Below are 19,943 nucleotides of genomic sequence, written 5' to 3'. Positions count from 1 at the left end.
GTGCCTATGGTGTGCAGGGTAAGGGGCCAAGTCCCTCTCTATTTGGGTCAAATGCAAACAAGAAAAGACCTGGGTTGAACGTGGGATGTGCCTGTGTGTGTGTGTGTGTGTGTGTGCACGTGCGTACGCGTGTGCACACTCTTGCGAATACACGGGTTTCTATGGGTATTAATACTGGATGGGAAGTCTGGCTTTTTATTTGCCTATTTTTCTTTTGGTCTAAATTGAGTTTTATGACTGTATAAGGGATGGGAGGACAGCTTGGTAGGCTATGGGCAGCTCTCCTTTACTTTTGTCATCCAGGGGCTTCCTTAGACAAGGAAGGGCTGCAGGACCCCAGGGGTGAGGAACCCGACCCCGGAGCCTGACAGCACGCCCTCCCCCAGCGGGACCCTCCTCTGGGCTGGCTTCACCGTCGGCTACTTCAGTGCATCTGACCCCCCACCCCCCCCATGTGAAGACCTGAGATTGAACGTGGATTTCTGTTCTCCACCAACTCTGCAGCAAGGGCCCTGCCAGAGGCGTCGCTTCCTGTCATCTCCTCTTCCTGCTCCCAAGTAGAGGCACCTAAACAGAGATTAGATTTCTGGTTTCAAGGCATATCAAACCAAGCACGCTGAATGAACATGAGTTAGTTAATTAGCTCGGTCTCTCTTCTTTTACGTTCCCTGGTCGGAATGTTCCTTGATGGCAAAGTGACCAGGAGAGAGTTGACTTGCATCTTAAGACCTATGGGTAATGCTTCTGGAGTGGGGAGTTTTATTTAGCAACTGCTTGAACTTGTGTACGGGGTCGGGAAGGAGGTGGAGCTGACCCCGATCGGGCTGTCGGAGAGTGGGGTGTGGGTGGTGCCCACTGCCACACTGACGCCCCGGGCCTCCATCAGGGCAGACAGGAGCTGCTGCTGCTGCTGGCGCAGGGTGTCCGCGATGAGCAGGGGCAGGGAATTGAAGCTGGCCGTGAGATGCTCCAGCTTAGACTCCAGGCTGCCGATTTGTTTCTCCAGATCTTCACTCCGATCATTGAGTTCTGTGATTAAATCATACATGACGTTCTGCATCTGTTTGGGGAGACAGAGAGATGGGAGATAGGGAGATGACAGGTCATCACAGAGGAAGCTGTGATGGGAAAAATGAAATACTCCTCCAGATTACAACGAGACCAACTTCCACACCAGCTGTGTCTGTTCTGGCCAAGGACACAGAAGCAGTTTACTTTCTTGCAGACATGGAGGCTCAAATGGCACTTCTTTTTTTTTTTTATTTTGGTTGTTGTTGTTGTTGTTTTCTTAACACAAAAATAATGTGGGTTTTATTTATTTATTTATTTATTTTAGGGCTGCATTAAGTTCCCAGGCTAGGGTTTGAATCAGAGCCACAGCAGCTGGCCTACGCCCCAGCCATAGCAATGTGGGATCTGAGCCATGTCTGTGACCTACACCACAGCTCAGGGCAACACCGGATCCTTAACCCACTGAGCAAGGCCAGGATCGAACCCACATCCTCATGTATACTAGTCAGATTCATTTCCACTGCTCCATAACGGGAACTCCAATGCATATGAATTATAAAAATATATTAGAAAATAAGTAGACTGTAAGAGAAGCAGCACTTTCTTCTTAAATAGAACAAATCTCTCAAGTGTCCTCATGTTCTTACCGCGCCCACCTCTCGGCTCACACATCATGGCAGATACTGGTTAAAGAGATGGGCGGCGGACAACACAATAGATTTGTCATTGGTAGGTCAGGGTTTGAAGACACGTCTGCAGCTCACTAATAAGTGCCTTCCCTCAGGCCACTTAACTTCTCTGAACCTTGGTTTCCTTAAAAATAGGAGGTAATAATAACTACATATAGTTACGAAGCCATTGCTCCCCTTACCCACTTTCAGCAGAGCAGCCAGAATGTATGATGTACGATGTAACTCACTCAGGCCAGGCCACCAGGGCCTCACTGAGGTTACAGCCCCTCTCTGGTCTGGTCAATGAAGGGGGCAGCCCCAAAGGGCACTCCACTTCTGGAGCTCCGTGGGTTTCCCAAGGCCTTTGTCAATCATATCGCAGTTCAAACTCTCCCTCTGCCCCATCCTACCTCCATCACTGCCTGGCAGGCCCCTCCCCCCCAGTAAACCCCCTGCCCTCAGTGCCACCTCTCAGGGTCCCAGGGACCTGCCTTGAGGTCGGTGCTCACCCCCCATGCAGCCCATGGCTAACAGCCTCACCTCCTCTAGGCCTCCTGTTAAAAATCATCTTCCCCCCACATCCTTGTAAATATTACACCAAGTTCCCACTTCCATTCCTGATCCTACTGACACTGTTCAACTTCTTCTTTTTTTTTTTTTTTTGGCTTTTTTTGGCTTTTTACGACCACACCTGAGGCATATGGAGATTCCTAGGCTAGGGGGTCAAATTGGAGCTTGGAGCTGCAGCTGCCAGCCTACATCACAGCCATAGAAATGCAGGATCCGAGCCGTGTCTGTGACCTGCACCACAGCTCACAGCAACGCGGGATCCTTCACCCACTGAGCGAGGCCGGGGATCAAATCTAAGTCCTCATGCATACTAGTTGAGTTCATTCCTCTGAGCCACAACGGGAACTCCTCAACTTTTTTTTATGTCACCTTCTAACACACTAGCTAATTTGCCATTTCTTCTGCATATTGTTGTTGCTTGTCATCTCCCACTAGAAGGAAAACTTCTCCAGGGCGGGGATTTTTACCTGTTGGGGTCACTGTGTCTCAAGGGCCTAAAACAACATATGGCACGTAGGAGATACTCAACTAATATATATTCTTTTCTCTCTAGGGCCCCACCTGCAGCATATGGGAGTTCCCAGGCTAGGGGCTGAATAGGAGCCACAGCTGCTGGCCTACCCCACAGTCACAGCAATGCCGGATCCGAGCTGCATCTGTGACCTTGCAGCAATGCCAGATCCTTAACCCAGTGAGCGAGGCCAGGGATCCAACCCACATCCTCACAAACACAATGTTAGGTTCTTAACCTGCTGAGCCACAGTGGAAACTCTCAACAAATATTTTTTAATGGAAAAATATACATAAATGTGCCTAGCAAGAGGGTCTGCCACACACGATCAGCAGTAAATGATGCTGCCAGACTAATGAATGGATAAAGTGCTGGCACAGGGGAAAATCACTGTGCCTTCCATCCCTTGGCCAACGCAGGAGTTTCACTGATGGAAAAGACCATTTTCGCCACAAATTATTTCCATATGCCCAGAAGATTTCTCAGGGTCTCTCATGGAAACTTGAGTGGCTGAAGGAAAGGCAAACAAGACTACCAAGGGGGCCCAGCCCAGGGCCTGCCTCTGTAGAGCAAGTGCTCAGTAAGCTTTTGTGAATGAACACTGAAGGAGGGTGTGAGAGCAGGGGAGCAAAAACGGGATGTCTCCAAGGGAACTGTAAATAAAATAAAACTTTAAAGTAATAAAATAAACATCTTCTGAGAGTTATCATAAAACCAGGTCAGAGCAGCATGAAACAAAGGGAGCTCGTGCCAAGTACACCATCTTCCATCTTCCATCCGCTCTTTGCCAGTGCTCCCTGTCTCCCTGAGAGACCTGCTGCTCATTCAGGCTGTCCCAACCTGAAACCCGGGTGTCACCCTCTCCCTTGGCTCTCAGGTTTCACAGGACAAAGTCCTGCCCACCCTATGTCTAATGAGCCCTCAAATTCAATTAATGTCATTGAGATGAAACCACTTTCACTCCAACCAATACCACCCAGCAGGCCGAGATGCATTTAGTAGAGTTGAGTCCCATGGTTTGGCCACCCCGGCGGCATATGGAAGTTCCTGGGTCAGGGACTGCCTCTAAGCCAGAGCTGCTGAGCCAGAGCTGTGACCTGCACCATAGCTGCAGCGACACAGGATCCCTTAACCCACTGCACTGGGCTGGGGATCCAAAGGGTGCCTCCACAGAGACAAGCCGGATCATTAACCCACTGTGCCATATTGGGAACTCCCAGACTCTACTCTTATCAGGCAACTTTCTGATTATAATTTGGCTTCCTGGGTTGGCTTGTAGAGCCCTTGTGATGGTCACATTTCTCCCTGAAAAGTAACAAATGACATCAACTTGGGAGAGAGATTCTTGAGAGACTTCATGCTCTCAGGTGGTCCCTGGCTGCAGTGACAGAGGTGCAGGGTGGTGGCAGCTTTGTAACCCCCCAACCCCCACCTCCAGGTGCTGTGGCTCCAGGGGCTTCTAGGCATCTGCCAGTGACACCCTGATCCTATTTCACCTGAAATTTCAAGTTATTCTTGGAAGATGCAGAAACCATTGGTGCCTGCAGGGGCCAAGGAAGTCAGCAATGAGATGAAAGAAAAAAAAAAAAAGAAAGTGAAGGTGGCAAACATGAGAAGCCGGAGAGGAGATGGGGGGAGGGAGGCTGAAAAGGTAGCAATACCTTCCCAGCTGATAACATGCCCCACCAGCAAATTGGCTGCAGCCCCAAAAGGAGCCACTGCAGAGGTGGAAAGAGGCAAGCTCCGCCTTTGCAAGGGCAGGACTCTGCTCTGGTTGCCTGGGAGGAGAGGGGGACTTGAGAAATGAAAGCGCTTCTTGCATTAATTAACATGCACAGAACCTCCTCAAGGTGCACCTTCTTCCCGGAATGCACAAAACCACGAAGCTATATGACCACAGGGGACCTCGACAAGCGCTGAACTGAGTCTGGGCCCTGAGTCTCGGCCCTAGCGCGGCAGCTCACCAACAGCCTGACCCTGGGGTGGTCTCTTTGCTCCTCTGGCTCTTGGTTTCCTCATCTATATCCCCCCCCTTTTTTTGGGGTCTTTTTGCATATGGAGGTTCCCAGGCTAGGGGTTGAATTGGAGCTGTAGCCGCTGGCCTACACCAGAGCCACAGCAACTCGGGATCCGAGCCACGTCTTCGACCTACACCACAGCTCACGGCAATGCCGGATCCTTAACCCACTGAGCAAGGCCAGGGATTGAACCTTCAACCTCATGGTTCCTAGTTGGAGTCGTTAACCACTGCGCAACAACGGGAACTCCCCTCATCTATATTCCTAACCAGAACTTTCATGTGCAAAGCCAGTGTCTATCGTTCACAAAGCATTATTAGAGATGATATCTTTAATCTTTCTTTTTTTTTTTTTTTTACATTTTAGGGCTGCACCTGCAGCATATGGAAGTTCCCAGGCTAGAGTCAAACAGGAGCTGTAGCCTCCAGCCTACAACACAGCCACAGCAACTCGGGATCCAAGCTGCAACTGAGACCTACACCACAGCTCATGGTAACGCTGGATCCTTAACCCCCTGAGTGAGGCCAGGGATCGAATTTGCATCCTCATGAATCCTAGTCGGGTTCGTTAACCATTGAGTCACAAAGGGAACTCTGGTACCAATTTATACTCCCACTAGCAGGGGGTGAATGTTCCAGTTGCTCCACATACTTAACGGCACTTGGTATTAATTGATTTTCAAATTTTTCCCCCTAGGGCTACACGCATGGCATATGGAAATTCCCAAGCTAGAGACTGAATCAGAGCTGCAGCTGCTGGCCTGTGCCACAGCCACAGCAACACCAGAAAGGAGCCTCATCTTTGACCTACATCACAGCTCCACGGCAATGCCGCATCCTTAACTCACTGAGCGAGGCCAGGGATCGAACCTGCATCTTCACAGATCCTTGTCGGGCTCTTTATTGCTGAGCCACAATGGGAACTCTTAGAGATAACATCTTATTGGATCAGTTGAGCCCGGATGTGAGGAATGATTTTTACTTTCCAATGGGAGGCACTGAGACCAGCACAGAAAACCTCCCCTCCTTCCTGGCTGGTTCCACTATCCTATGAGAGCTCTTCAACAGAGCAAGGGCTATTTGGAAGCCACACGCCCTTTTTGTAATCTAGAGAGGACCAAAGGGCAGGGGTGGAAGGGGTGAGCTGGGAGGACATGCACAGAAAGAAAAGGGAGAGAACATGGCGTTATTGTCTCTCCTGTTCCTGTTGCTTGGTGACGGGAGGCCGGGGGAATGTGGACCGGTTGAAAGATGCTAGGTTGCTGCCAGGACCTTGGCTGAGCCTCCTGGGAGGACAGAGTTCACCTTCCTGGCAAGGCCCACCCACACCACCGCAGCCCTGCAGATTCCCTTAATCCTCTCCTTTGCATTTTTCTTTCCAGGCAACTCCCTTCCAGGTTATTGAGGTTTAGTTCTCTCTTTCCAATTCATGGAATTTTGTTTTGTTTATGTCTTTTTTTTGGGGGGGGGGGCTACATCTGCAACATGTGAAGTTCCCAGGCTAGGGACTGAACCTGCGCCGCAGCAGCAACCTAAGCCTAGGCAGTGACAATGCTGGATCCTTAAGTCACGAGGCCACTAGGGAACTTCAATTCACAGAGTTTTTGTTTGTTTGTTTTTTCTTCAACCAATCTTTTCTGCACAGGGCCCCATCTCTGTGAGAGGCGGTGGCTGGCACTGAAGAAATGCAGGCTTGAAAGCCCAGTTTGCCTGCTATTCCCAGGAGAACATCAGCCACAGCCTTTCCAGCCAGGTGAGGTGGTGGGTGGGGGGAAAGGAAATACAGCTACTTGTAAAAGAAATATCTAGGCTTGTTGAGCCATTCCTGTGCCTCCCAGCATGGCCTCCCAGCCATGTGTACCCTGTACAACCCTCCTCCTGGCCTCAGCTGATTGGTCCAAGGGTGGACACATGACCCAAACTGGCCAATCATATCATCCCTTCTAAGAATTTAGAATTAAGACAATAGGAGGCCAATTTGTCTTTGTGGCAAGAGCTAGAACATGGATTTTCTGGGTAGATAGGGGCCAGCATGGTCTGCCATGGAGACAGGAGGCATGGAATGCTGTCGGGAGACAGGGGAGAGGAAGAAAGAGAGAACTGAAGCAGGCACTTGAACAGGAGAGAGGAGAGAGGGTGAGCAAATGCTTTCCGGGGTGAGGCCCACTTCTAGTTAGGTCCTTTCTGAAGTCTGACCACATGCCTGCCTTGAGGTTCTGCCTGGAATGAGAACTCCTTGTATCCTTATAACAAACACCTCCCTTTTTTTCTACATATGGAAATTCCTGGGCCAGGGATCAAACCTGCACTACAGCAGTGACCACACCAGATCCTTAAGCTACGCCACCAGGGAACTCCCTAAACACTTCCATCTTAAAACCTCCTTCCAGTGGTGCTGATACTGGAACCCAAGACTGTTAAGCGATGCACCCAAGGCCCTGGGAGATTCCCTTTTGCACTTGGTGTTCCATTCTCATCCTCACCTCCTCCAGGCTCTCAGGAGCTGGGCACTCCACATCAGTGCCCTCTCCAAAGGCGTGCAGGCCTGTGGGCATCTCCCTACCCATGCCAGCCACGTATTCCCTGAGTGAAGTCCCCCAGGGGCTTGGGAGGCCCTTTCTTTGGCCTGATCCCTTCGTTGAACAAAGTGCCCCATACGTGGCCCAACAACTGGCAATTTCTCTGATCACACCCTCTTTTCAAAGGGGGCTTAATTTGCCTGTGACTGTTCCTCTTGCTTACCCAGGGGACATGTTCCATGATGATAATTGACATCAGCTGGAATGTTCTGCCAGCCTGGCCCTGGGTTATATGCTTGACATACAATTTCTATCAAGAGGCCATGAGGAGAAGGGGCTGAGGAGGGGTGCCTCTTTCTTCAGCAGTGCCTCCACTCAGCTCTGCCAGCGGGACAGCCTCCGGTTCTTTCACTCTGGAGATTTGCAAGAGGGGCTATTTCTTTACAGGATTATAGCAGTGCAGGGCCAGAGGCACAGAAGGACAGTGGGGCTTTCAAAGGAGGGCTCTCTTTTTTGGCATCTTAATGAGAAATAAAGAAATCCCCCCGACACACACCAATTTAGGGCCAGAAAAGCTGAGTGGTAAGGACTAGAGGATGCAGAAAAATGAGTTTCTGATCATAACAGGAAACCAGAAGGATCTTCCTAGGTGTGACCCGGGCAACAGCATTGCCATCGTCACCATTTGGCCTCAGTGTGCTTCACCCCCTGCAAACTCAAGCTCACCCTTCAGAGCCTTCAGTGTACAGACACTCAAGCAACACTGAAGAGACTATTAGGTCAGCTAATTAATTCCCAATGAAGACTAACCTGAATGACTGAGTTTAAAAACACATGCTGGGGAGTGTCCGTCGTGGCTCACCTGTAACGAATCCGACTAGTAACCATGAGGATGTGGGTTCGATCCCTGGTCTCCATCAGTGGGTTAAGGATCTGGCATTGCTATGAGCTCTGATGGGTGGTGTAGGTTGCAGAGGCGGCTTGGATCCCGTGTTGCTGTGGCTGTGGTGTAGGCTGGCACCTGCAGCTTTGATTTGAACCCTAGCCTGGGAACTTCCATATGCCACGGGTGTGGCCCTAAAAAGACCCCTCCCCCCAAAAAAACCCCACGAAAACACATGCCAGGTTTTAAAGCCCGGTTTTAAAAGTCAATAACACACACTCGTAAATTGCAAATCTCAAGAACTTGAACCTAGATTATTTTTTAACCAAGGAGGAGGTGGTCTTGGCTTTTCTGCTCCTGTCCTGTTCAGTTTGGCCACGGCCAGGTCTTCACAGCCACATCGGAGAAATTGAAATGCCAGCATCTGAGAACCCTTTCTGAGGGTTTTGGATTTTGCCACTCACCTTGGAAAGGTCCACCAGCGTGTTGGCTTGGTCGCTCAGCTTCCTCTGCTCCATCTTGACGCTCCTCAGTCTGCAGGAAAGAGTCGTGACAGCCATACTCTTCAAGGGCATGCGGGGCTCGGCGCCACGCGCAGATTCCACCTCAATTCATCTGGTTTGGGAACCCAGCCCAGGACCTCGACCAGAAGAACAACTGACCAGAATCAAGGGCTTGGCAGGTCCCCAGAACAGCAAACGCTTGTCTCCATACGTGCTTGCCTTCAGTCAGTTTCCTCAGCACCCTCACAGCATCTCCCGGCTCCTATGCCTTTATCCAGGCTGCGCCTTCCACCTTCCAATGCCTGCCTCTCAGCCTTCAGGCTTTTCCCCAAACCTCCTTCATCCTCTACTTGAAAAAATCCACCATACTCCTAAAAGTCTTAGCTTGTAGAAAGCACTGACCACAATGTGTTCTGCTTCTGGTGGTCACGTGGTGCATGCGTGTATGCATGTGTGCGTGTGTGCTTGCTTGTGCATGTGTAATACGGACCTCATGCCAGCACCATGCTATCCCCTTGACATTATCTTCTTCAATTCTCACTGTGATCATTTTGAGAGAGATGGGTTATGGAGATGCCTGGTGGTATATAAAGTGTTTTCTTTTTATCTATTATTGCTCTTGTTATTATTTATTTTACAGTTTCAGCAGGGAAACTGCCAGCCAGTTCTCAGTCTGTGTAGACATACAGGGATACATCTCTCTACCTAGTGAAGAGTTATTTGAGTAGCCTCTCTTGCTTATGTAAATGTAAGACAAATAGGCAATTCATGCCTCAGAGAAGGTTATACTAACACCTGTTTTGTGATCAACTATGCTTTTCTTTCTTTCTTTTTTTTTTTTTTTTTTTTTTGCTATTTCTTGGGCCACTCCCGCAGCATATGGAGGTTCCCAGGCCAGGGGTCCAATCGGAGCTGTAGCCACCAGCCTACGCTAGAGCCACAGCAACACAGGATCCGAGCCGTGTCTGCAACCTACACCGCAGCTCATGGCAATGCCGGATCCTTAACCCACTGAGCAAGGGCAGGGACCGAACCCGCAACCTCATGGTTCCTAGTCGGATTCGTTAACCACTGTGCCACGACAGGAACTCCTCTTTTTTTTTTTTTTAATGGCTGCACATGGAAGTTCCTGGGCTGGGGTTGAATTGGAGCCACAGCCGTGGCAACACCGGATCTGAGCCAAACCTGCAACCTACACTTCAGCTCATGGCAATGCCAGATCCTTAACCCCCTGAGTGATGATCCTGCATCCTCACAGAGACTATGTCAGGTCCTTTACCCACTGAGCCACAACAGGAACTCCTCGACTATGCTTTTCCCTCCTAATTTCTCTATGTGGCACTCATAGGTCAATAGGAAGTATGGATATTTGCATAAGGTCAAGAAGCTCCAGGAAGCTAAGGGTTGAAAACCCTTCCTTTCGTGTAGACTATGCGAGCCCTCTGAGGGTCTTACTAATTTTCACCTTCCATAGCAGCCTGTCCAGTGTCTGGCCGTGGCAGGTGCAATCAAAGAATCCAAAGATGGATCTGAGTCCAGTTCACTGCCCCCAGTGCTTGCTGAGTGGAACAGAATGGATTTCTTCTGCTCCTCCAAGTATATGAGAAGATACTGACAGAACCCTGGGGAACCCACCACTTCTAATGCGGTCATCTGGTGGCTGAGCTGCTCGGCATACTCACTGGTGGATAGCTTGCAGGAACTTCCTCTGGTGCTTCCGGACTTTGGCGTGGTCAATCTTCTTTAGCAGCTTTGTGTGTTTATAGATTAGCCATGTTTCTCGGAGGACGTTGGCTGCAGCATTCTTGATCTAAGGAAGAGGAAATAAAGCAAGTTGCCCTCAAGTGAAATTTTCCCAGATTCATGTCACGTGGTTTTTGTGTATCTGCTGGTGTCGTCTACCTCATAAGGAAACGATTCGGCGATGACCTCTGTCCTTAATCAATTCATGAACTCTCAGAAAGGCTGATTAAAATTCATCTCTTATTAATCCTGTACTGGACACAGTAGACTGGAGCCCGAAATTAAGGGGTGTTTCTTGTTTCTTTCTTAATTATGCTAGGTCTGCCTCTCGACGGCTCGTGCTGAGGCTATGTTTAGACAGGCTGCATTACCAAGACCTGGGGGCCTGGGGCACACTTTGAATAGATAAATATGTACCATTGCTGCCCTTGGAGGCGGAGTTCCACGCTCTACGTGAGATTTCGATTTAGTGCACGTGGTACAGTTCTTGGATTCAGAGAGTAAACAGATTTCCTATCAGCTAGAGATTTTATTTGTTTATTTTAAAAAATTTAAAACAATTTTTATATATGTTTTTCGTTTTAGGGGCTGCACCCACAGCACATGGAAGTTCCCAGGCTAGGAACTGCCAGCCTCCACCACAGCCACAGCAACGTAGGCTCTGAGCCACGTCCTTGACCCACACTGCAGCTCATGGCAACACCGGATCCTTAACGCACTAAGTGAGGCGAGGGATTAAACCCACATCCCCTCGTGGATACTGGTCAGGTTCATTACCATTGAGGTACAACAGGAACTCCCAATTTATACAAGTTTTAAAGGTCACTTTCCATTGACAGTTATTACAAAATATTGGCTCTATTCCCCATGTTGTACAATATATCCTTGAGCCTAAATAACATCCAGGTTCTTTTTTCTTTTTTTTTTTTTTTAAGGGCCGCCCCTCGGCATATGGAAGTTCCTGGGCTAGGGTTTGAATCGAAGCTACAGCTGCCAGCCTACACCACAGCCACAGCCACAGAAACGAGGGATCTACAGCTGCCGACCTACACCACAGCTCACGGCAACGCTGGATCCTTAACCCACTGAGTGAGGCCAGGGATCCAACCCAAATCCTCATGGATCCTAGTTGGGTTCATTAACTGCTGAGTCATGAAGGGAACTCTTTTTTTTTTTTTTTTTCAATCTTTTTTATCACCCAGTAGCTTTTATCACCCTCTCCCTGACCCCTCTATGGCCCCTCCCCCAACTCTGGGACCCGCTAGCTTGTTCTTGGTATCTATGAGTCTGCTGCTTTTTTCTTATATTCACTAGTTTCTGGTATTTTTTAAGATTCCCCATAGAAGTGATAATTGTACAGTATTTGCCAGTCTTTCTGGAGATTTTCAAAGGCCTCTTTGAGGAAGTATCTTCCCCACCCAATGGGATACAGGTATCAACAAATCCACTGTCTCTTTTCCCAAATGGCCGAGAACATTTACACGGCAAGTTTACATGTCAGTGTAATTGGCATAAAATGGAAAAAATTTCCAAGCAGTGTCGGAAAATCAGCGAAGATATTTCGGTGTGAAACCAGAGCTGCCTCACTCCCAGGGCTGGCTCCTTCACCGCACCGCAATCACACTTTTCAACAGATGACACTGTCATCTGTTGACATGGAAACCACTGATATCACCCAACTCGAGACGGAGCTGAGACATATCGATGGCATCCAGATGGCAGGGGACAAAGTTTTAATCCAAACACAGACATCTTCAGCAATTAGCAGCAAGAGTAAGAGGAAACTTTTTTTTTTTTTGCTTTTGAGGGCCGCCCCTGTGGTATATGGAAGTTCCTGGGCTAGGGGTCTCATCAGAGTCGTAGTCGCCAGCCTACACCACAGCCACAGCCATGCCAGATCCGAGCCGTGTCTGTGACCTACACCACAGCTCACAGCAGCACCGGATCCTTAACCCACTGAGTGAGGCCAGGGATTGAACCCGCAACCTCATGGTTCCTAGTCGGATTTGTTTCTACTGTGCCACGATGGGAACTCTGAGGAAACAGTTCTTCTTAAGCACACGCTAAATAGATTTTTGATTAACTGTTCCCCTTTCTGTCAGCCATGCAAATTGGCACAGGCCCACAGGCCCAGGGCCTGGAAGTAAGTAGGCCAGCCTCGTAGAAATGAGGTTACTAGCCAGAAAGGATTTTAATAAAATTGGAGAGTACAGGCCTGCTTCTTCAGACTGACATCAACAGATGGGATGTTGTTGAAACACTGAGATGTGTGGGAAGGCCTAGGAAACATTGTTTTGCAGGCTGATAACTTTTGTGTGTATGTTTTAAAAATTTATTACTAAGGCTGGATTATATTTTTCATTGGCGCTGAAATGATGTTTTAAAAGAACAGCTAGGTCTTCTCAGACATGTCTAAGTGACACAAATAGTGCTTTTGTTCGTTCAGTAAAAATCTACTGTGGAAATGGTTTTTAAATGACTTGGCGGCCCACCTCTGGGACGTTCCTGCCTGAGAGGAAGCAGGTGGTGGGGAGCAGAGGCTGGAGAGGGTGCGCGTCCAGGTGAGCCGTCCCCGGGAAGGGAGACGAGGGGATGGCCACCGGGGTTCCATCTGGGGGCCACAGTAGACATCAGCCTCCTGGCAAAGGAGGCGGCAGAGAAGGGAAGGCTTTCTCTCTGCCCAGCTCATGCTCCCGCCGCCCTTCTGTCAGGAAAAGGCAGCCTGGCAGGTGGTTTCTTCAGTTTCCCCAGGTGCATAGCCTCCAAGCAAAGCCTCCCAGAAGAACTGGGGTTGGGGAAAGGCTGCCCCAGCATTTTGGATGATCGGCAGAGCCCTGGTTACAGGGGTCTCCTCTTTGGAACACGGATAGAGTGCTAAATGTCACACCGATGAACTTTTTTTTTTTTTTTTGTCTGCACCCATGGCTTATGGAGGTTCCCAGGCGAGGGGTCCGATTGGAGCTACATCTGCCAGCCTACGCCCCAACCACCGCCATGCCAGATCCAAGCCATGTCTGTGACCTACACCACAGCTCATAACAACACTGGATCCTTAACCCACTGAATGGGGCCAGGGATCGAACCCTCGTCCTCATGAATACTAGTCGGTTCTGTTATCACTGAGCCATGGCGGGAACTCCCCTGATGAGCTTGTGCAGTCTCTGGGCGGGTATGGGACCAACACTTGAAGTTGGAAAGCCTGCAGTTGAATCCTTGTTCTGCCAGTTTAGGAGTATATGCTGAATTATAAGATGGGAAAAATAGGAGTTCCCGTCGTGGCACAGTGGTTAATGAATCTGACTAGGAACCATGAGGTTGTGGGTTCAATCCCTGGCCTTGCTCAGTGGGTTAAGGATCCGGCATTGCCATGAGCTGCAGTGTAGGTTGCAGACGCGGCTCGGATCCTGTGTTGCTGTGGCTCTGGCATAGGCCGGTGGCTACGGCTCCGATTCAACCCCTAGCCTGGGAACCTCCATATGCAGCAGGAGCGGCCCTAGAAAAGGCAAAAAGACTAAAAAAAAAAAAAAAAAAAAGATGGGAAAAATAAATCCTTGCCTTAAGGGTTCTTACAAGGTCCAAAGGAGGCAATAAACGAGGAGGTGATGGGTGCTGAGGCTCCTGGTGAATATTTACCAGGTGCCAGTTGGCATATGGGTAAACTCATTTCATCTTCACAACAACCCTCTCAAGCAGGTACTAATAGTATCCCCATTTTCCAGATGAAGACACGAAGGCACAGACCAAGACCAGAAGGTTGTGATGACAAACTGAGTCACTGTGGATTTAAGCCTTTTATGAAAGCCTCCGAGAGATAGGAGTTATCATCCTCTGGCCCCAACCCCCATTGACAAGATGAGGAAACAACAGCTTCAGAGACAGAACGTGATGGCCAGAATCCCACAGCCAGCTAACGGTAAAGTCCAAACAAGAGCCGGGTCCAAAAGGAGCAGGAGGTTTTCACGTGGTCTGAAGAAAGACCTGACGCGACGTCATCTCTACACAAACAACATTAGTTCCTCTTCTCCAGGATCAAGGAACTGGAAAGGACATTAGATTTGTTTTTAATCATCGTGGCCCTCACTTAGCAATAATGACAGAACAGGGAGTCCAGGTCCTGCACTTAACTTTAGCCCACAGAGAAGGTACTAAAATCCCAGCCCAGCCTGGGTAGCGGAGCGAGGCAGTCGCAGCATCTTTATGGGTTTGAACAGGAGGCCCCTGCGTATGTGGGAAAGTGAGGTTACATACAAGCCTTGGTGCTGCCTCTGAATTAATTGCCAGCAGAGAGCCTGGCACGAAGCTAAGGAGATCAATATCTGCGAGAGAGAAAGAAATAGGCTTTTAACTGCACTATGCTTTCCCCGGTCGACAGTAAATGCGATTGTGACCAGGTTCTCCCTCCAATTCACCTGGCTGATTGCTTTGAGCATCAGCGGGGTGGGAAGCAGTTGAGGGCGTGTGCCCCTCCTGGGATTCACTGAGCTTCCACGGGGCTCCTAGGCACTGCTCCCTGATGAAGACTTGGGTACCCTGTGAGTGCTCCTAGCGCGCAGGGGCACGAGGGCCAAAAGATGCTCTTGGGAGTGAGACTAGGAGTAGGGTGAGTCAGGGAACTGGGAAGGACTGGGTAAGGCTGGCCACGATCTGATGAGCTCAGGAATGGTTGGAAGAGAGCTGTTTGTGCATGGAAAGCAGGCTATTTCATCCTCCAAACCCATAAGCATATAAGCTGATTGTTTTCTGTGGGTCTATACATTCTCTCCCCAAAGGTGTGTGCTTTCACCCCGATGGGGGCCAGAGAATGGGCCAACGACCTCTGTACTGCAGGGAGGGCTCTGAGATGCATGCACCTGGGCAAGGAGTCATCCAGCTAAGATCTTACAAATAATAACAGCTACCTTCACGGAGCTTACGAGGTGCCAGGCTCTATGCCAAACACTTTATGTTTACACTGTCCCTCTGGCCCTCAGAAAAACCCCACATGTGGATGAACTATTTCCGTCTTGAACCAGGTATGGAACCTCTCTGAGGACTCCATTTCCTCATTCGTTCCTTCCAAAATCATTTACAATGTCCTGGCGATAGGGCAGACACCGTTCTCGGGGATGAGACTACAGAGATGCACAAACCAATAACATTTCTACCCTCATGGAGCTTCTAATCTTGTGGAGCCAGCGTGTACGTTGTAATATCGGATCAGGCACTAAGTGCGACCGAGAAAAACCACAGCACAGTAGGAGGCTACGGAGCGACACGAGTGCTCTTGATCTGTGAAATGGGATCGTGGCATTGACTCGATGAGAAAGAATATACTTAAAACACTTAGCATAGGGGCCTGGCTGCACCACGGCTCGGTCCACGGTGGCTTTATGGATGTTCCTCCCCCTAACAAAGGTCAGCTGCTTTTCCCACCTCCCGCAAAAGAAAACGTAAAACAGAGCATGTATGTCTGTTCCTCGAGCTCCTGGCCGTATTATCCAAGTCAACCGCGTGCTCTGGCCGCCTCACCGCCAGGGTAACCTGCTCCTTGGTGGTACGGGGGAGGGGGGAGGCTGTGGCAGGAGGAACATGTGAGACTGGGTGAGAGGCACCCTTCTGGTGCGCCTGTGGTTCCAGCAGCCACAGGGGGCCCTGGGGGAGTCATTCCAGGAGCCCCACTGGTGGGCTCCCCGGGAAGAACTATTAACATGCTCGTTATGCTGCCAGAAATCCTTTCCAGGGAAAGGGTGTTTCCACCTGGAGACCGGGCAGGGGAGGGAAGCAAGGAAGATGATCACGGGGTGTGACTTAAATTACTTCAAGACGTTCCAGAGGTTGAATTGGATGAATACATCTAAAGGGATGATAAAAATCACAATGGGAGAACCCTCTGGTCAGCCTTGTCGTCAGACACTTGACTGAAGGTATCTGTTAGACGCAGGGCCATCCCCTCTTCCCCACCGCCTACCCCACTTCCCTCACCTTCACCGGCCACAGGCTCCCTGCTGGCTTCCTGCCTCTGCGTCTCTTTCATCCCCCTGCTTATACGCGCTCTCCTTCCTTCCCCCATCCTATGCCTTATGCCCTTGTCAGGTGCCTCCACCTGCCTCATCCACACTTAGAAATGGGGGCTCCACTGCTGTGGCTGGCAGGACCCTGGGGCGGGAAGCAGGAAGGGGTGCACTTTCGTGGTTCAAGGTTGGAGTCTGTAGCTCTTTCCCCATAGCAACGCCGTAATGAATCGCCGCTGAGTCCATTATGCTGCTATTAATGTGACGCTCAGCTAGTTTGGAGGTAAACTGGCTTTTCTTTCCAGCAGGCCTGGGACCCTAACCCCCACTCTGAGTTCCAAGGGACTGACTGTTTTGGAAAACCCATTGGGTTTTGGCTGGAGAGCCGCCTGCCCACTCGAGAACAAACAGCAGCCCTGGCTAGGACCCAGCTTGTTGCATGCAGCTGGGGGCCCACCCTTGCCCATGTCTGGGCCAGAGACGCTCACCCCTAAGAACCCTTCCAGCTCAAAAGCTCATAGTTCTTACGATTACTGTTAAAGAAAAAACTGCACCCAATCTGCCTGGGACAGAACTTCAGTGGGTAATATAATTTATACTCTCCTTCTGGGGAGAATTTAGTATTTCTGATAACTGCTTAATTGATTATCTGATAAGACCTGTTCTGGGAATCCACTCATGGACCCAGCAATTGTCGGTCAGGAGTCTAGTGCTCTTTAGCCAGACTTTCTGCATCTGGTACAACAATGACTATTGTCATCTTTTCTTATAAAAGACCTCCCTACTGTTGGTAAACCTTTGAATTAGCCTGCTGGGGAAAAAAAAATTAGCACTGATCAGTAGGTTTTAGGGGGTTACGAAAGGTTTTCAAGCAGGATGGTGATACGTGCAGAGCTAAGTCTTAGAGTCTAAGGAGATTCCCAAGGAAGCAGAGTACAGTATGACCCAGATAAGGGGGGGCCCAAGTGAGATGGGAAGGTAGAAAGCAATGGTGATGGCACAGGACTGAAGGGGTGGCTCTAAGTATGATAGGCAGAGGGCCTGGAGAGGCCGGGGTGCATAAATAGCCATGGCCAAGCCAAGTCAGCTTCTGAAGCAGCTGAGACCTGCTATGGGAACCAGAGCAGGAGTCTGAGATGCTGCTAAGCTTTCCAGCCCAGAGACTACAAGAACCATGATGTTATTATGGGAACGATACGTGTTTGGTTTGGGTCGTACTCATTGATTTCATGGGCAAATGTACTTGGATGAAGTAATTGAGGCAGGGGACTCACTGGGGCGAGGAGAAGGAGGCGCAACCCTCAGCCAGGGGTACACACGCTGGAGATGTCTGCAGGCTTATGTGGGCGGTAGGTGTGGCAAACGGAACGTCTCCTGTCCCTGGTGCCTCTCATGCCAAGTGTGTCCATGGGGGGCCACCCTGCCCTTTAGAGAGGTGCTCTTTGAGGACGGGCAGTAAGTATGAGGGCAGGGACCTTGCTTATCTTGGGGTCCCCAGAACACAGGGTGTGGCATCCAGATGTGATGGACGTGTTTCGTTACATAAAACAGAGATGGGGACGGGTAGTGTTGAGTGGGAGAAAAGACAGGGGATCTAGTATCTTTTTAATAGTCTCTCTGTGTGTCATTTACATATATATATAAATACATATATATATAGCTGCACCTGCGGCATATGGAGGTTCCCAGGCTAGGGTCAAATTGGAGCTGCAGCTGCCGTCCTACGCCACAGCCACAGCCACAGCCACAACCATGCCTGATCTGAGCCACCTCTGCAACCTACACCGCAGCTCACGGCAACGCCGGATCCTTAACCCACTGAATGGGGCCAGGGATTGAACCTGCAACCTCACGGACATTATGTCAGGTTCTTAACCTGCTGAGCCACAGTGGGAACTCCTATATGTTATCTAGTAGCCTAGAGGTTATCAATAAATTACAATGCTAGAGTAACAATGGCAGTTACACTGCAAAGGCAGTGTGGGAAGGTCTGATTGCATGAAATACAGGAATGACGTTGCCACCAGGTATGCCAAGTTATACAAATGAGAGAAGAAAAGTCTTGGGATTCACGAAGACCAGAAACCGAGTCTGACCCTGTGCTATCAGACCACCGCCCCGCTCTACCCCACCCCCCACCTCCCTGGCAAATAAATAAATAAAAATAGTGTTATTCTAGCGGTAAAGGCTGGGCTGGAGACTTTATAGCAAGACAGGCAGAATGAATAAACACCAGAACAATTTGAGTATTTTTATGATTAATAGATTACAATTCTTCACTTTCTTTTTTTTGTTTGAAGAATTAAGGTTGCCTGTGCTGGTAAGAGATGGCTTTTCTATCTGTTAAATCTACCAATGGTCCACTCCTGAGAGGTTTGCAATTATGCTCCAATCAGACCCTCCCCCAATTTGACCTTTCTCTGCGAATTCACTGGGATCTTAGGAATAGACGGAGCTTAGCATCCGTTTGACCCTTGAGCCACTCCAGCTGGACACAGTGGGCCATGTGGAGAGGACAGAGGACGGATGGGGCATCAGCAGGGGAAGAAGGGTGGGCTCCTCTGAGACCAGGGCTGGGGGACCTGAAGCCAGAGCAGGTCAAGTTCATAGCCAATTTTCTTTCAGTGAAGGTTATATAGAAAAGAACTTTTGCAGTCCTGCCAGCTTTGAGACTCCTCTCTCTATAAGAACCATCCCTTTTGTGTTGTTTGTTTCTCTGGGCAAAGATATTAGACACTAAAGAGACATTTCAACAGATTTAAGTGTTCTCAGAAAAGTGAGATGTTATTCGATTAAAAAAGTGCCTTGGACTCGTGGATGGGCAATAAATATTTGTTGATTTGATTTTTAGTCCTGCTTTTCCAAAAGTAAGTGGACTTGAGGAGGATTTTAGAGAATTATTTTTGAAAGATTGAAATTAGCAACCACAATCTCATCTCCTTCTACAATTATATTGCAGAAAAATTGTTTATTTTCCTGTCATCTGAGGGAGCTGGCTTTCCCTGGCTTTATTTTCCTCTAGTGTCTGATTCACAGGGTGAAAAATAGAGACGACAAAGGAATAACATGAAACACAAAGTATATCCTTGGTTTCAAAAAGCAAACAGAATAAACAGAGAAACTGTTTATGTCTCTGCTCTACGAAACAGCTTCTGAGAAGGTTTTGGAGGCCAAACTCCCTTGTCCCTCCCTCCTGCACCGAAATTGTTCCAATAACTTTGGCAATCTGTGCCATACCGAGCTGGACTTGTGCATGCATTCTTAGGGGGCTGATGGAAAGCAGGTGGATTACAGGGCTCTCAGGGCGAAACCCGACTGGCCGACCCATGGTTATGGTCCTCAATCCTACCATCTCGATGCTACCCATCACCTTTTCTCTTGTACCACGGACAGCTCAGGGCCACACGGTACCATATGTGACCACCTGCGTGTCAGCAGCATAAGAATATTTGCTGTACCCTTTCTTTTTAACAGACTCTTTAAAGAAGCCAATACATGTAATCAAAGACCAAACAATCAAACATC

At 49.3% G+C, this 19,943-nt stretch overlaps 1 protein-coding gene across 8 annotated transcripts in view; it reads right to left on the bottom strand.

Moving 5' to 3' along the window:
- Positions 1–206: 206 nt before the first annotated feature.
- The window catches only part of KCNN3 (potassium calcium-activated channel subfamily N member 3), a 195,417-nt gene continuing 175,680 nt past the window's right edge, over positions 207–19,943 (bottom strand). For 5 of the 8 annotated variants that reach the window (XM_021088692.2, XM_085020890.1, NM_213985.1 and 2 more), the window contains 3 exon segments: positions 10,368–10,495; positions 8,647–8,716; positions 737–1,060 (listed from right to left, as the gene is read on the bottom strand). In XM_021088692.2, coding sequence (XP_020944351.1) covers positions 764–1,060; positions 8,647–8,716; positions 10,368–10,495 — 495 coding nt within the window. In that variant the 3' untranslated portion in view covers positions 737–763. 8 annotated transcript variants of the gene reach the window in all.

Source organism: Sus scrofa, chromosome 4, assembly GCF_054392235.1.
Source record: "Sus scrofa isolate SSC_HxYL_T2T_F1_AM1 chromosome 4, Sscrofa_HxYL_maternal_Yorkshire_Landrace_v2.0, whole genome shotgun sequence".
Lineage (NCBI taxonomy): Eukaryota > Metazoa > Chordata > Mammalia > Artiodactyla > Suidae > Sus > Sus scrofa.
Note: the sequence above shows the minus strand (reverse complement) of the source record. Positions and strands in the feature narration are given on the sequence as shown.